Below are 16533 nucleotides of genomic sequence, written 5' to 3' on the forward strand. Positions count from 1 at the left end.
CATGGAAATTGTGGATGAGCACTAAGATAAACAAAGCCCCTACCAATTAGTATTTTTCACATGCTTTTTGAGAACAAATGATAAGAAGTTTTTAAATTATTGATTTTTTACCTAAGAAACTTGAACTCCATAAGATTTTGTAAATTTCATATTCATACACTTATATATGTGTATACATACAGATGTAAAAATACAAATATAAAAATCTGTTTTTAAATGTTCTGAATGCGGTTTATTTATATTCTTGAATGATGTTCAATTTAGCTGTTAGACATGTCTTACCGGACACAAAAAAACTGAGGAAAATAATGTTCCCAAACTGCTTTAAGCAAGTAGATAGACTGTCTCATACAGATTTGCTTTATTTTTGATAAAACAGTTTTCTCTGGATTTCAGTAATAAAGACATGAAGTGATAATAGCTTGTTGAAAATGTCACATTTGAGTAATATTCATCAAAAGCCACATTAACTATGGGTAATTCCTACTATAACCCAAAAGATTTTTAAACATTTCAAGTGTACTTTCAGGGCCCAATTTGTAATAAATATCAGTTTTTACTTCTGAATTACCCTGAGTAGATATTTATGGCATTTTACATGAAAGAGCATATGGCTTAAGCCATATTTTAAACATCGGATTTTTAAATATAATTATATATTCAGAGAAAAAATATCTTGATTCATTTTTCATTCTGAAAATGTTCCCTTTAAACATTGTACCTGCAAAGTCACATTCTTTTATAAAACTGTCTTTTGGATGTTTTATATAACTACAAGAACACAACAATCAAAAGTTTTGCCAAATTTATGAATGAAAGGCTTCGAGTGATATTTCAGAAACTAAATATGATACTATTTTGATATCTAGCTAATATTATTTTATCATATACTTTAAATTATTAGCTTTTAACAATAAAATTCAATTATGAAATTTCAGTGATTAAAAAATAAAAATCTTTTTTCATTTTAATTTTTATTTGACATTTATGTCATTGATACATTTTTTTCTTGGCTCAGAAAAGAAACTGATAACTGCTAAGTGTAAAAAAGGCCCAACAAAATGTTATTCTTTCTCTCCGAAAATATTATTGAGCATCTAGTTTCTATCAGAATGGAATGAGATACTAGAGCTAGATAAAGAGATCAACCCTTTTGAGCCGTGGTAGAGGATTGAGGGGAACAAAGCAGGCTAAAGCTAGATGGCCAACCCACTTGAGGTGGCAAAGAATACTATTCAGTAAGCAGAAGGAATAGCATCAACAAGAAACATGTCAAGTTCTGTTGCTGCTATGTTGATTGTGTGTCCTCTGTGGGTCATCCAAGAAGAAAAACAAAGCACAGCACATGGATCCAATGTGTGTTAAGAACAAGCTTCACAACACTCAAAACTGGGAGATGCAACCATGGATCTGGATGACGCAATTTAGAAAGACCACAACAAGATAAGAATACAAAATGAAGCCCTAGCATATATTTAAGAATGAAGGGAATACTAGGAATTTAATAGGTTGACAAAGTGTGACTTCAGGGGAAAAATAAATCAGAATTTGTTCCAAACAAAAGAGAATAGTGTCTACAATATCAAATAAAAGGAGTTTAGTTTTGCTTGAAAAAATAAATCTAGAAGAAATACAGTGGATGAGTGCTATAGAATATAAGAGAAGAACATTTTAGTGTCAAACACTAAAGAGGATTCAAAAGAGATCACTCTTGGAAAGGGTCTCAAGTACATCCTTTTGGTAGTCCAAAGCAGATCCTTTGCTACCTTGCCAAGGCACCTATCCCTAACTACTAAGTGTCAACTACTGAGAGCTTACAGCTATCCCTGTTTTGCAAAGAATCATTCCTTGCTTGTAGGAGCAGGTCCTCTCAGCAATGCCTCCAATCTTGGGAAATTCCTAGTCTGTGAGTAACCAGTAATGATTAGACAAGTACAGCCCCTTTGCCTTAAGTTAAGAATAGCCAATCTTGTGGTATGATTTTTTTTATCAGTTCATTAAAATTATACATAATTGTGAGATACATTATGCCATATTCACACTTGCATATAACATAATTTGAAAGTCCTAAGGTAAAGTCCTAAGGTGAAGTTCAAGGCCAAACTTTGTGATCACTTCCTTGCTCCCAGTTTGTTTTATTGTTTTTTGTGCTTTGGAAGAACATTTATTTCCTAAATCACTCAGAGCTAACATACTGTCATGATCTGATCCTTGGACACCCAGCTTAAAACATGTAATTGGATTTGGTAAGGCTGGCAAGAGCAATTTTAGATGTATTTTTGTAGTAAAAAAAATTAGACTAATGTGGGTTAAAGAGGAAAGAAGAGATGAATTTGGTGTAATGAGTCTGTCTGCACACCAACCTATACTTAAGGTGATGTGAATAGGCAGATTCTTGTGCAAATTCAGAAAGTCTTACATACAAGGAAAAACAGCTCTTCTATTGCTATGGATTCTACATCAACCTATGGAGAGGAAGACCAAAGTTGGACTACTGGACTAAATTAGGAAGCTCTTAAGAACTTAATTTATATAGCTATGTTGGATTACAGTTTGTCTGAGTTTTTTCTATTATAAATTAGGGAATTAGCATATTTTTCAAGGTTGTGAAAAGTTCCATTAAGGCAGAAAACTAAGAAGTGTCAAGAGACAAGGTAGGGAATACTAGAATGAATAAATGTGGAAGAACATAAATAGTGAATGATTCAAGGATATTGAGGGAATGGTAACTAAATGTAATAATAGGAAAATATTTTTAGTTAAGATGAAATAAGATTTATGTAACAGGCTGGGCACAGTGGTGCATGTCTGTCATCTCAGTGACTCCAGATGATGAGACAGGAAGATTGCAAGTTCAAAGCCAGCCTCAGCAAAAGCAAGACACTAAGCAACTCAGTGAGATCATCTCTAAATAAAATACAAAATAGGGCTGGGGATGTGGCTTGGTGGTTGAGTGCCCCTGAGTTAAATTCCTAGTATTCCTCACCCTCCCCAAAAAAGAGAGATGTAATAAAGAGAATATTTAGTATAGAAGTGTATTCTTTCCTTGGTCAAATAAGACCAAAAATGTCACAAACTTCTTGAGAGTATTAGCAACAGAATGTTAGGTGATGGATTTTATCCTCTATACTGCACAGCAAGTAGTGGTCATAGAGGACTCAGCACAAGTATTATTTTTCCATGTAAAGGAGACACTAATTGAAGTAAGGAACAAACACAGAAGTGAGAGAGACATCACTGTATTGTACAAAAAACTGATGTGCGGACCAACAGTTGCATAGAAATTAATTCCTCCTCAGGTTTCAAGTGAAAAATAAAAAGAGACAAAATATATTTAATACTAAAACAGAACAAAGCGTATACATAAATACTTTATGATCATCCATTTAAGCAGGAATCATTAAAACCACAGATTACCTTAGCAAGGTGAAATTTAAACGTCTAGTGGTGAAGGGAGTCTGGTTGTTATTACATTCAATATTTAAAAATTAGGAGATGGGAATGAAGTAAAGCATTTCCTTCTATTCCATTACTATAAAATCTGGATATCTGCCCTGCCCAAATCCCAATATTCCATCAAAGAGAAAAAGCAGAAACACTAACATAGAAGTTCACATGTTTGGAAGCTTTCATTCCATAGTTTGTGACAATTTAGTCTCACCATTGTTTAAATGTGATTAGCCAATTTTACACATACTGGCCAACACTGGATATTGTCATTTTAAAAATATTTTCCCAAATGGACAGAATAAAAGTAAATCTTGTTTTAATTTCCATTTGTTGATTACTTATGAGTTCCAAATTTTAACATTATTTTAAATTATTTGCTATAATTTATAGAGACATTTTACGTTTATCTTTGCCTTGATTTGTCTAAACTTTAGCATTTTAAAAATTATTTTTGGCAGGGCATGGTGGTACATGCCTGTAATCCCAACAACTCAGGAGGATGAGGCAGGAGGATATCAAATTTAAGGCCAGTCTCAGCAACTTATGGAGGCTCTAAGCAACTTAGTGAGACCCTGTCACAAAGTAAAAAATAAAAAGGGTGGAATGTATCTCAGTGATTTAGATGCCCTTGGGTTCAAACCCTGGTATCAAAAAAAGAAAAAAAAAACCTATTTTTGATTGCTTAAATCTATCAACATTTTATCTTTCATTTATTAGGAAATAAAATAAAAAGGTCTTTCCTGAGCAAAAATTATTTCATCCATGTTTGATTTATTTTGGAAGAAACGTAACATAGGACTTATTTTACTTTAGTTTCCACGTGATTCTACAGTAACCTCAAGAATATTGCTATGACAGTATATATGATAGTTATGTTTATCACATACTCCATTACTACATGTAGTTCAATACATCTTTGGTTTTCTACCAGTTCTTAATATCTTCTAGAGATACTACTACCTTATTTTAAATCACTATAACTAAAAAACATGGTTTTAAGTTTTTTTCTTAGATTAAGTCTTCTTATTCTTCTTTTTCTATTGTATAATATGTTTGTGCATATTTGTCCTTCCGACAAACTTTAAAATTATTTTTTCAAGCACAAAACATTGCATAGAAATTTCATCAAGGAGCAAATAAGTTAATTTGAATACATGCAGATTCTTTTTAGTTCAGTTTGATTTTCTTCATTATTCTTAGACTTCAGAAAATACGTAAATTTTGTTCTATTTATTTTGCTTAAGTTTAGCCTGCTCCCTTTCTACCCAGTTCCTATTCTCTTTTTCACTGCAGGAGATTTTCTTAATCCTCTCTCCTGAATTAATTGATGTAGTATTCAACAATGATTTCATACTATTCTGATATGAATATATTTTACTTCTACTAAGGCATTATCTTTATTTCTCTACAACCTTTCCTAACTCTTTATCCATCTCTTTGAAATCAGTTTATTTTTGAGTAGATGTTTCCTTTAGTATTTGAATATCTAAAATAATTGAAACCAAAATTTTCTTTTGTTTGAAGCAAAAATTTGTCTTGTATGATATCCATCTAAATTTGACTTACTTACTTGTTTTTTATTTGCAGAATTATTACTATTTCACTTTAGCAGTAGATATATTTTTATACTAAAATGCACTTTGGCCATAGGCCATAAGTCTGAATTGACTATTATTACAAAAAGCCAAAGGAAACAGAATCCACTAACCTGGTTATTGCAATGTAGTTGTGATGCAGTCTAACACTAATACAATATCACACAGAAACAACCTCAGGTTTCAGTGACAACAAAACAATAAACAGTGTTTCCTTCAACTAAACACCCTCAAACCTTTATTATTATTATTATTATTATTATTATTATTATTATTATTATTATTACTTTGTGCTAATACTAATACAAAATTCAGGGGCAGTTTTGGGGGGATTTGTGATATGAATTTCTAACATATAACTTGATTTTGGCATGAATTTTCTACAATTTTTTTAGTGCATATTGTATTTTTAAGTGAGCAGCCTTGAATATTGTTGTCCATAATTCATAGACTACCTTAAGTCATTGGCTTTTCTAGAAATCCTGACAAACCTAACTTGGCACAAGTTTATTACTTTAAAAAATTTTATAACTTGCCTTGTGTACATATTTATGTTAGGCAGAAATCATTATAGAAACTTGAAAGAATATTTTTATAGCCCTATTAAAAAATAAACCTCCTAAAAATGGACCTTATTCATATTCATATAGATACAAACAATTATAATTGGCCTTAATAGATGAACTTTTACTTTGAGAATAGACCTTGCTTATAAATGTGCATATTCTATATAAAATAGTCCTTGTCAGCATAAAAATGGGTTCCAGAGAACCAGATAAATCCAATCCAACTAAGACACTGTAACAGATACATGCTTCACTCAAAAGCATGGATGATGTAATTGTCATCTAGTGATGTTTGGCATTTCTCCTTCTCCTATGCTACAAACTTCAAAGTACATGTACATAAAGAATATGACTAAACAAAAGTGAATGCATACATATCTCACAAACATTACAGAATTCTAGGGTTTAATGTGTTCCTTACTGGAATTTGAATGTCAAAGTTTATTTCTATAGCTCTTAAAAATTAAATAAATAAAAAGAAGTCATAGCTTATGAATAATACCCTGAAATTGAGTCTGGGTTGGATTTTCAAAATATGGAAAAAATGAGATTCCTTTTTTCCTATCATTACCATGATGACAATTATGAATTGATCTATAATGAATATTAATTAAATGAATATTAAGTAATGACACTGATGAAACATTTATTGAGAACTGACAATGTGCTTTATCCCACTTTTTTGACAAAAGAAAATTGCACAGGTGCAAACCTTGGGTAGATTACATAAAGAATTTCAAGAAAATAGATGAGTTCAGTAACTGTGGTGAAAGGTTAAAGAGGCAAATAGAAAAGAAGGGTGAAACAGACAAAAATGATATAAAATAAAAACTGAAGCTCAATGCAGCAAGACACATCCCTAGTCAAGTGTTCACACCTCCTCACCAGACAGACATTTCTGGAAGTTCTATAACTAGCCTAGGGAACAAACTTACAGAGAATTCAAAATCTAAATTTCAGAATCATATGGAATTCAGATGTCTCCCTCCCTCTTTAATTGGCTGATGTTTAGCATTGGAGTTGTCATTATTAACTCTCACTGGCTAGCAGTAAGTGACAGCAAAAACAAAGATCCCCTAAACCTTGGGGTCTGAAGAAGAGACACACCAGACTTCACTCCCTAACAGACCTTCCGACATTCGGAGGAGGAATGACTTCATTTTAACACATGCTCTAAGGAAAGACTTCACATGCTCTATGCTATTTAAGATTTAATCACCATATTTACAATGTATAATTTAGAATTCTTAAAATTGTAGAAGAGCAAGTAAGATTAAAAGAGGAGAAGATGCTGTGACATATGGTTTCCTTAGGGTGTTACACGTAGAGATACGTCGATTGATGCTTCAGGGATACAACTTGGTTACATGCAGAAGAAAGAGGTCAAATTGGAACCACTTGAATATAATATAAAAAATATTTTTATAATTTATATTGTTTGGAGTCTGTGAGCTAATTAACTTCATTACTTATCTTGTTGGCATTTGTATAAATTCAACTCTTAAAAGTGAGTAGGATACTATAATATGAGACAGTAGCCCAGAAAGAACACACAACATTTGGTCCAAAGGGGCAAATGTTTAATATATTCATTGTTTTAAAACAACTTACTGACTATTGTTATAAACTACTCATTTGTACATTCTAATAATACAATTAAATTTTTAAAAGAACAAAAATAGTCAAATTTCAAAATTTTATTTATTTATGCTAAATAAATTTTCTGTTTTAGAAAACATTCCAATCTTTATGTTATTGATTTACAAATGGACTTATAGTACATAAAAAGTAAAAAAAAATAATTCTGACTCATGTATTGAAGAAAATGGCACAGTGTGGGAAAAATGACTAGTCTCATATTTAATGTGTAAAATGTTCACTAATGTTTTACTTGTAATAAAACAAGGAATGGGAAGATGCTAGATACAATACTGTTTTAGCTAAATTAGGGATATACTCTTTTAAAGAGATGGATTATGAAGTTATTAATAGTGATGTTCCATAGTAAATGGAAGTACATATACATTTAATAATATAAGTTCAAAATAGAATATTAAAATAGGATGCCACATGACTTATTAAGTTTAATTACAAAAGAAGGAGACTAAACGTCAATTTTATTATATGACTTACATATTAATACTGGTTTTACATAACTGTCACAGGTTTTTAGTTTTTCCTTTTTTGATTCTGTATCTTTTTAAATATTTTTTTTTATTTATAAATGACACAATACCTTTATTTTATTTGTTTATTTTGATGTGGTGCTGGGGATTGAATCCAGTGCCTCACGCATGCTAGGCAAGCGCTCTACCACTGAGCCACAATCCTGGCCCTTTGTATCATTTTTTAAAAATATTTTTAGTTGTCAATGGACCTTTATTTTATTTATTTATATGCAGTGCTAAGAATCGAACCCAGTGCCTCACACATGCTAGGCAAGCACTCTATCACTGAGCCACAACCCCAACCCTCATTCTGTACCATTTTAAACTTTATACAGTGAGTGCATAGTTATTTTATAAATGCTGTTAATTTATAATAAAAGTTAGCATCCATTTTTTAAAACTTCAATACTTAAAACTGATGATATTGACTGAGCATTAACTCCACATTGGGAATAGCTCTAAAGCAATTCTCATGAATTAATACATTTCATAATTAGAAAAGAGAGGGACAAAATATTAATAACTTGCTTCTTGTCATAAAACTAATGAAAAAGCCAGAATTCAAATATGGGCAGTATACTGTAATTCTCCAACTGTAATGTATGAATAATCTGCATGCTACTTAACAAAACTTTAAGCTTTTAAATTGCATTGATTATATATTTGGGGTAGGTGCATAAAGTGTTATATGTGATATTGCAATACAGATTTTCTTGATGAGAAATGACAGCGATATATACATACACATATATACACACATTCCAAATGCCTGTTTGTGTTAGGCCTCTTGCCCTTTTGAATTGGATCACTTGCTTATGATTGATTTGTGTAAATTGTTTTTATAATTCAAATGTGAGTCATCTGTCAGCATTCCAAAACTATTTGAAGGAAATGACTTTCCCAGAGACCCAGAGTTCCTGTTAGAACTACAATACCTAGTTGTCTCTGTTTTCTGGCTGCAACTATTCCATGCTCTGTCTTTCTTTCTCTTCAGTCTTCCTTAGTCTTCCATCCCTGTCTAAAACCTTTAAGTGAGGTTTCTGAAACCATTGTCCCAAATAAACAAATTATCATTTTCTTCAGTTAAAAAAAAGAAATCTTATAATTTGCCTATAATACTCCTGAAAAAGAATGCTTACACTCTCACCCATTATTGATTCCATGGTTTTAATGAAAATTTCTTGGCTTGCCATCAAATTTCTCATTCTTTGATCCCCAAATCAGAATCTTCTATCACTTGAGGCGATTGAAATCTACTAGTTACCCCCTCTATCTTTATTAATTACTATCATATAGTGACAATTTCAACAGTGTTCAGAGTGACTTTCCAAACCTAGCAAACACCCCATCACATCAGTGGAGCCACCCAGATCCATGGCTGCGTATTGGATCCTATAATAATCTGGAACTAATCTATTGCCAGATCAAATAAAATTCCAATATTCTATTCTCTGCTAGTCATTTTCCTGGTTCCCTCATTTTTTTACTCTGCTGGTGTCCTATCACCATCTAATATGGATACTCTCATTTCTCTTCCAGTTTGTGCTTAACACTTATTTTACATCACACTGACAAAAAAAGTAGTCTTTCTATAACACAAAGCCAATCATATAGCCTCATATTTATATTAAATGAATCCCAACTCTTTGACAAGACAGACCCCGCTTTCCACTGTCTTAGATCTTACCTTGTCTCTCTAGACTTTAACAAAAATGCTTAAGAAATATTTTATAGTTCTATAATCACACCATGCATGCTGTCAGGACTTTTGTCAAAAGAAAGAAATTAATGAATGAATGAATAAAGTAGAGAAGAGTGAGAGAGTTTAAAATGTAAAGAATTGAGTGCTGCAGATCATGTTCACATGTAGGTATAAATTTAACTCTAAGCTTCCTAAGTATAGAAAATAAAATATGACAGTAATTATTCAGAAAGTTTCAAAAGATAACAAACCATAAAAAGTAGAGTTGAGAATAATTTCTTCCAGGTAATAGAGGATATTTCCAACATACCTCTTTTGTTGCTAATGCCCATCAGTTTGAATAGAGTGAAGCAATTTTGTAGGCAAAAAAACTTGGCTAATTTGTTTAAATATGAGTATTTAAATAGTTAATGGATATAATAGTCAAATATTTGTTGTTCTTTACAGAATTAACCTTTAATTCTTACTTAGCAAGATAGAAAAATAATGTAAAATGTAGAGATTGAAGCTGATTTATCAGCACATACAAGACTCAAAAAGGCTTGAGAGAACAGGTGTACTTGAAAAATTACAAGTAGTTCATTTATTCTTGATTTCTAGTGTGTGAAGTGGTTTGTGAAAGATCGGGTGGGTTGATCCAGCTAAAGAACCTTGTTTATCATGCTAGAGAGTTTGGAATTCAAATAATGAATCAGCAAAAATGTTGTGTGTGAAAGAGTCATCATATTTGCATTTTAGGAAGTAGACCCAGGAAGCAAATTGGGGCTGTATAAAAGTTCAGTTCATCAAGGATAGTTCATCAAGGATACTACTGGGATAATCCTGGGGAAAATCAGGGTAGCATATGAGGCAGTTACATTTAGAATGAATTAAGAGATAAGATTAAGGATATTAGAATATGATAATTTGATATTTAAGATAAAGAACAAAAGTGATCATTCAGTTTCTGGTTTGAGAAAACTGGAGTCTCCTAAGGAGAAAGGGTAGAAAAACAAATTTAGGAATGATAATAACACTTGGATTCCAATCCTGGATTGCCATTTACCAGCCATGTGACAATAGAGAACTCACTTATTCCCTTCTGAGTTTCTTCCTATGTAAAATGGAGACAATTACTATATTTACCTTATGGGGTCACTGTGAGGATTAAATGAATTCATATATCTCATTATCAATAACTGCAATCTCCCAATTCATATCTCATTTTCTCTATTAAATGGGCACCATTATCCTTGACTCCTTATCTTTGACTCTATTACAATTCATAATATATTGTTCCTAACATCTGTTACTGCATCTCACTCTCCATGTCCTTATTCCCTTAATTCCCCAGCTTAAATTCAATAGCCAATATTTATAATTGTTAGTGTACATATGTTTTCAACTTCTTGGTTTTCTCCCTTCATGATGTTTTGAAAAACACACAGTTTCACTATGACAGGGCTATGAGAAATATAACAGAAAGTGATTATAGAAATATACTCATTCAAGCTTACTGATTTTATTCTAAATGAATGATTGTTGAATAGAGGTGGCTTATCTCTTCCCCTTGGAAATCATAATATATTTTTGATCCATTTAATTTCTACCTTCCTGGGTCACTGCTGGATAATGTCTTCCCATTCCTTAGACTTATAATGTCTTAAATTATCCTCATTTTCAGCCAATTATCCAACTCCTATTTCTCTGAGTAAATAGACAACTTATATCTTTTATTCCATTATTGCCTTCTTATCATAGCAGTTAGACTTTTCTTTTTAAAATATAAGTCATGAGTTTCCTTTATGGACAAAAACATTTAATGTCTTCTTAAAATCAGAGTAAAAGTCAAATATCTTACTATATATAGCTCAAGTGTATTATCTAATATTAAAATCTTGCGATCTCTTTGATCTTTTCTTCTCCAATTTTCCCCCTACATACTCAGGTCCAGCCATGATTTTCATGTTGGCCTTCAGGTATGTCAGGCATCTCTTACCTCAGTATATGTGTCCTGGCTGGCTCCTGTTTGTGAAGCTCCATACTAAGAGCCATATGGTGACTCCTCCAAAGGCCTTAACTCTTTAATCCAACTATCTCTTTAGAGAACTCTTTCCTGACTGTCTCATAATTGCAACCCCAGAATTTCTTTTCTTTACCTGCTTTAGTTCTGTTCTTTACTTTGAAAATTAATCACTTTTTTTTGTATATGTTCAAGGTATAAAATTTAAATACTGTTAAACTAAAAACATGGTTGACCATTGTTTTGGTTGACCTTTTGCACTGGGCCCTATAGATCAGACCAAATCAAAATGAAATTACTAATGCTAACTGCCACACAATAAAACTGCAATAAAACAGGCTCTTTTTTCCTAAAAAGAGGAGAATCTATCTACTCAACTCAGTATAATAAGAAAGTTCCTTCTGCTTTAATATTTATTTTAAAAGTAACCTGATGTTGGTTTTCTATTGCTATTCCCTTGTCCACACCTTACACAATCCACTGTTTCACTATTGCCCAGTCAGCTATTTTATAGAATGGGGCTGATCTTGAATAATGAATCACAAGTAAAAGACGATTAGATTTATAACTACATTTATTATAATTTTGCCTATATGCATGTGTCTTTCTGTTTCTTTTGACTAAAAACATATGCATGTATGGAAAACATACACACAAAGTAAAATGATTACTACAGTTAAGCAAGTTAACATACAATTTCCTCACACAGTTAAGTTTTTCTGTATGGATGATAAAATCACCTGAAATCTAATTGCTTAGTAAGTTTCCAGTATACAACACAGTATATTCACTCTGGTTTTCATTCTTTATGTTAGATCTCCAGAATTTTTCATCCCACTTAAGTTAAACTTATCATTCTTTGACCAGTTTCTTCCCTTCCTCCTTCCCTAACCCTTGGAAGCCACCACTTTACCCTCTGTTTCTATGTATTTAAAAGAACCAGGTACTAAATAATTCACTTATTTGTATTATTTATTGTCTACTTCACCTCACAGGGGAATGTAAACTCTATAAAGCAAAGATATGTTTTGCTTTTTACTATTTTTCCCCTACCAATAATAGTGTGTGGTCAATGTTAGACACTGAATAAATATTTATTTGAATTACTTTGTTAATACTTTTACCATAGTGCCTGGTATATATTCTTAGCTGTTACATTTTATTATAGTTAACTAAAGTTGCAGAAATTAAATTTTCATGACTATTTTTTTAAATAAGAAGTGCATTTTAGGTGTAAAATAGTTTATTTTGCAAAATAAGTTTCACTTTACAAATAATTTGGATTTCTAAGATCAATATTACCTCTGAATACCTGTTTCTCTTCCTATCAAGTTTGTTCTTTGCAGTTACTTTCTTCATGTATTTTTATTTCTATATTTATAGAATTAAGTAATTGTTTTGCCAGTACTGAAATTTATTGTTCAATAAAACAATTTAAACAATAGCTAATAGCAGTGCATAACTTTTTTCAAGGTTTTTGTCATCATATATGTGATAAATAAATAAGAGCTATAATTATTACATTAATTAATAATATCTTGGGCATGTACTTAAAACAATATGGCAACACGAGGTTGCAGCTCTGTACATATGTGATTCAGAACAAAAGGATGAGCTGAGTAGACATTCACATAAACACAGGGATGCACCAACATCGGCAGGTTGACATCATAAATCCAGAAAAGATACAGAATGAAAAGGAACTGGGCAAATGTGGTATCAGGGAAGTCAATTAAAGGTAAACATTTGTGAAGGATGCAATGGCTAACAGTTGTCAAGTACTTCAGAGGAGACAGTACCACAGAAATGATTAAATAGAAAATGTTGTGATATAATTCATGATTAAAACCACAGAAAAATAAAATGATTGAAACTAAATCTTCAGAATCAAGTATGTAACAGTAGCAACAAAAGACTGTGCAATACTTTGGAAGACAAAAACATTCATATAACACATTTTCTACACCTTTCTCAAAGAAAGAAGTAATAGAATAATGAAAATAATACACCACATATTTTAATTGATGTAACCAGAGCTGGCACAAGAATCTTCATTTAGTGGTTTCTTCCACAGGCAAGTGGATAGAAGAATGACATTTCTTTTAGAGTTAAAAATATGAGATCAAGAATGCATCTAAACCAACAAAATTACTATACTTTAAAAAAGACTTTTAAAATGCAAAAATTCTAGAGGTCATTTTTCTTTAAGATAAAACTTAAAAAGAATAAAACTGATATCAAGCGAACCTAAAATACATAGCATTTTATATGACTCTCATTATTTTTAATTAATCTCATTTACTTAAAGCTGTCTAATAAATCTTAGATGAAGAAAGGAAATTTAGAATTAGGTATTGCTATCCTCAGCAATATGGCATTATTTTATTTTCATATATTTTTTTTTACTCTGATAAAATGAAAAGATTTTAATAGTTTTGTTAAATAAAGGCATTTAAAATACAACAAGTATTTTACAGATAATTACAAAATGAATCATAAGTGGGTGCAAATTGAGTAATTTGATTAATTTCTACATTGACCTTTACAAAAGTATTTGTCTAACATTTCTTAGTTGTTATATTTTCATTATAGCAAACTGAAGTTCCAGCCATTAAATTTTCATCTTGTTTAAAAAAAGTGCATTATGGATATAAAATAGTTTTTGTAAAATAACTTTCATTTTCGAAACAATTTGGATTTTGAAAATGAATGCTATCTTGGAATATCTTCTCTTCTTAGCAAGGATTGTTCTTTTTGGAGTTACCCTTCTCATGCATTTTTCATTTCTATATGTATTAAATTAAATAATTATTTTGCATGTAGTTAAATTATTGTTCAGTAAATTTTTTAAAAAACATAGTTAACGGCAGCGCCTAATTTTCTTCAAGGTTTGTGTCATCATTTTACTAGCCTCTGGTCTGAGAGACCTCAACACTGCAGATATATAACATGCATCCCAAGCAAAATTGCCCATAAGAATAACTTCATTATTCTGGGAAGCTAGATCTATAAAATATGTAAAATGTAGAAGTGTTCTGCCTATACAATTTCTGGTAAGTACAGTATGACTAAGTGATAAAACCTGAGTCAGCTTCAGTCCGAGCATACCTTACTACAAAGTGGATTGTGACATGAAGGAAAAAGGAAATACATTGAGTAAAGGTGTTCTGCTCCAAAGTAATGATGTTCTGCCTTGACTAATAAAAATTAGCTCCAAAGCACTTAATGGTGCAATATACCAACTAGTCCTAGTATCCCCAAGTTACAGCAGAATGGTAAGGACTCACCAGGACCACTGGACAGATTGTTGTGGGTGGTAAAATATGGTCCTTCAAAGGTCCACAGTCACATTCAGGTTTTAGATGAGAAGCACATTTATTATGCAGCTAGAAAAATAGAAAGGAGGGTAATATCAAATTCTACATGACAACAGCAAACATAGGGCAGATTACATTTCAACTGAGATACAGCAAATATATTAAAAACACTTTAAAATAATTACCAAAGCAAATAAACAGGATTATAAAGAGATTTGCATTACACTTGCCCCCATATATCTACCTTAAATAAGCTGTTAAGAACCTTTCATGACACAGACTGTGTATTTTCTAATTCTCAGAATCTTTTATATTAAAAACATGTTTTAAGTTTTACACCAAAGAAGACTGATTTCTTTGACAAACACAAGTTATAGTCTATTACATCCCTTTCTCTGCATATCTTTGAGCAAAATCTTGAAACCACTGTGTACGGTGGATGCTTTCTCTTTCTCTCTTTCTCTCTCTCTCTCTCTCTCTCTCTCTCTCTCTCTCTCTCTTTTTTTTTGACCCTCCTGTTTTCTCAAAGTCATTCCAAAGTGCACAGCTCAGTATGGGGCATAATTGATCCCATCATTAGTTTTAACTTTGTAATTCAATATGTAAATGTAACCAGAGATTCATCTCAGTAGGAGCAGGATATAAATAAGATGATTATGATTATCAAAATTTATCTTTACATTGTATTTATAAGCTCAATATTATAGCATATACTCATATAATGTACTATTTATTTTACAATATCTATCAACCCAAAGTTATATTTTTATCAACCTGATCACAAGTTTAAATTAACGTGTTATAACACAGTGTATTCAATAGTAATGTTTTTAAAATCAAGATTGTATTTTTTTATTGGAATCACACAGATTTGAGAAAATTATACTTGCTTAAAGGCAAGTAAGAATTTCTTCTTCCACCATTTTATATCAATTTAATGTGAAATATTCATAATTTAGAAAAATTATACATTTTAATATGATAATATGTCTTATTTTAAAAAAAGAGCTACAGCATTTTTCAGTTTTGAATTGAAGACCACCCATTTATGCTTTGGTTGTATTAGCTTACCTTTGGAAGCAGTTAATTAGCAAATAAGGAAGAAGATAGATGAGTGCTAATTTATTGTTTGTGATGGAACTGTATTGAAGGGGTATTTTCATGGTCCAAGAATCTGGAGTGTTCGTCCCACTAACTCCCTGACTCAGGGTTCTGGATGTACTAAACTTAGTGCACATTAGGCTCTAGTACATGGAACGTAAGTATCTTTACACATACATCCATAATTACCAGCTCTGCTTCACAGTGACATATAAATTTCTCTATACAAAAAGAGTTTAATTTTTATATTAGGGTCTCCTAATCCTTGACAAGAGGTGTTAAAGGTAAAGCCATTGAATACTTATACACAATAGAACTAAATAAACTAAATAGTCCAGGCACAGAGGTGCACACCTGTAATCCCCGTGCCTTGGGAGGTTGAGGCAGGAGGATCAAAAGTTCAAGACCAGCTTCACCAACTTCGTGAGGCAATAAGCAACTTTGTGAGAAACTATCTCAAAATAAAAAATAAAAAGGACTCAGAATGTAGCTCAGTGGTTCAGTTCCCCTCAGGTCAATCCCCAATAACAAAAAAAAAAAAAAAAGAATTCATATGGGAGGTAGAATAGTTTTTAAAAAAGAACTAAATAAACTAGCACTCTGAATGAACAAATGAAAATCCATAATGTCCT

The 16533-nt window shown here is 31.5% G+C and overlaps 1 protein-coding gene across 6 annotated transcripts in view; it reads right to left on the bottom strand.

Annotated features, from left to right (window-relative positions):
* The window catches only part of Dgkb (diacylglycerol kinase beta), a 575876-nt gene that overhangs the window by 431394 nt on the left and 127949 nt on the right, over positions 1-16533 (bottom strand). For all 6 annotated transcript variants that reach the window (XM_076863035.1, XM_076863026.1, XM_076863017.1 and 3 more), the window contains one exon: positions 14771-14869. In XM_076863035.1, the coding sequence (XP_076719150.1) occupies positions 14771-14869 (99 nt within the window). The remainder of the gene's footprint in view (positions 1-14770; positions 14870-16533) is intronic.

The sequence above is a fragment of the Callospermophilus lateralis genome, chromosome 1 (genome assembly GCF_048772815.1).
Source record: "Callospermophilus lateralis isolate mCalLat2 chromosome 1, mCalLat2.hap1, whole genome shotgun sequence".
NCBI classification, from domain to species: domain Eukaryota; kingdom Metazoa; phylum Chordata; class Mammalia; order Rodentia; family Sciuridae; genus Callospermophilus; species Callospermophilus lateralis.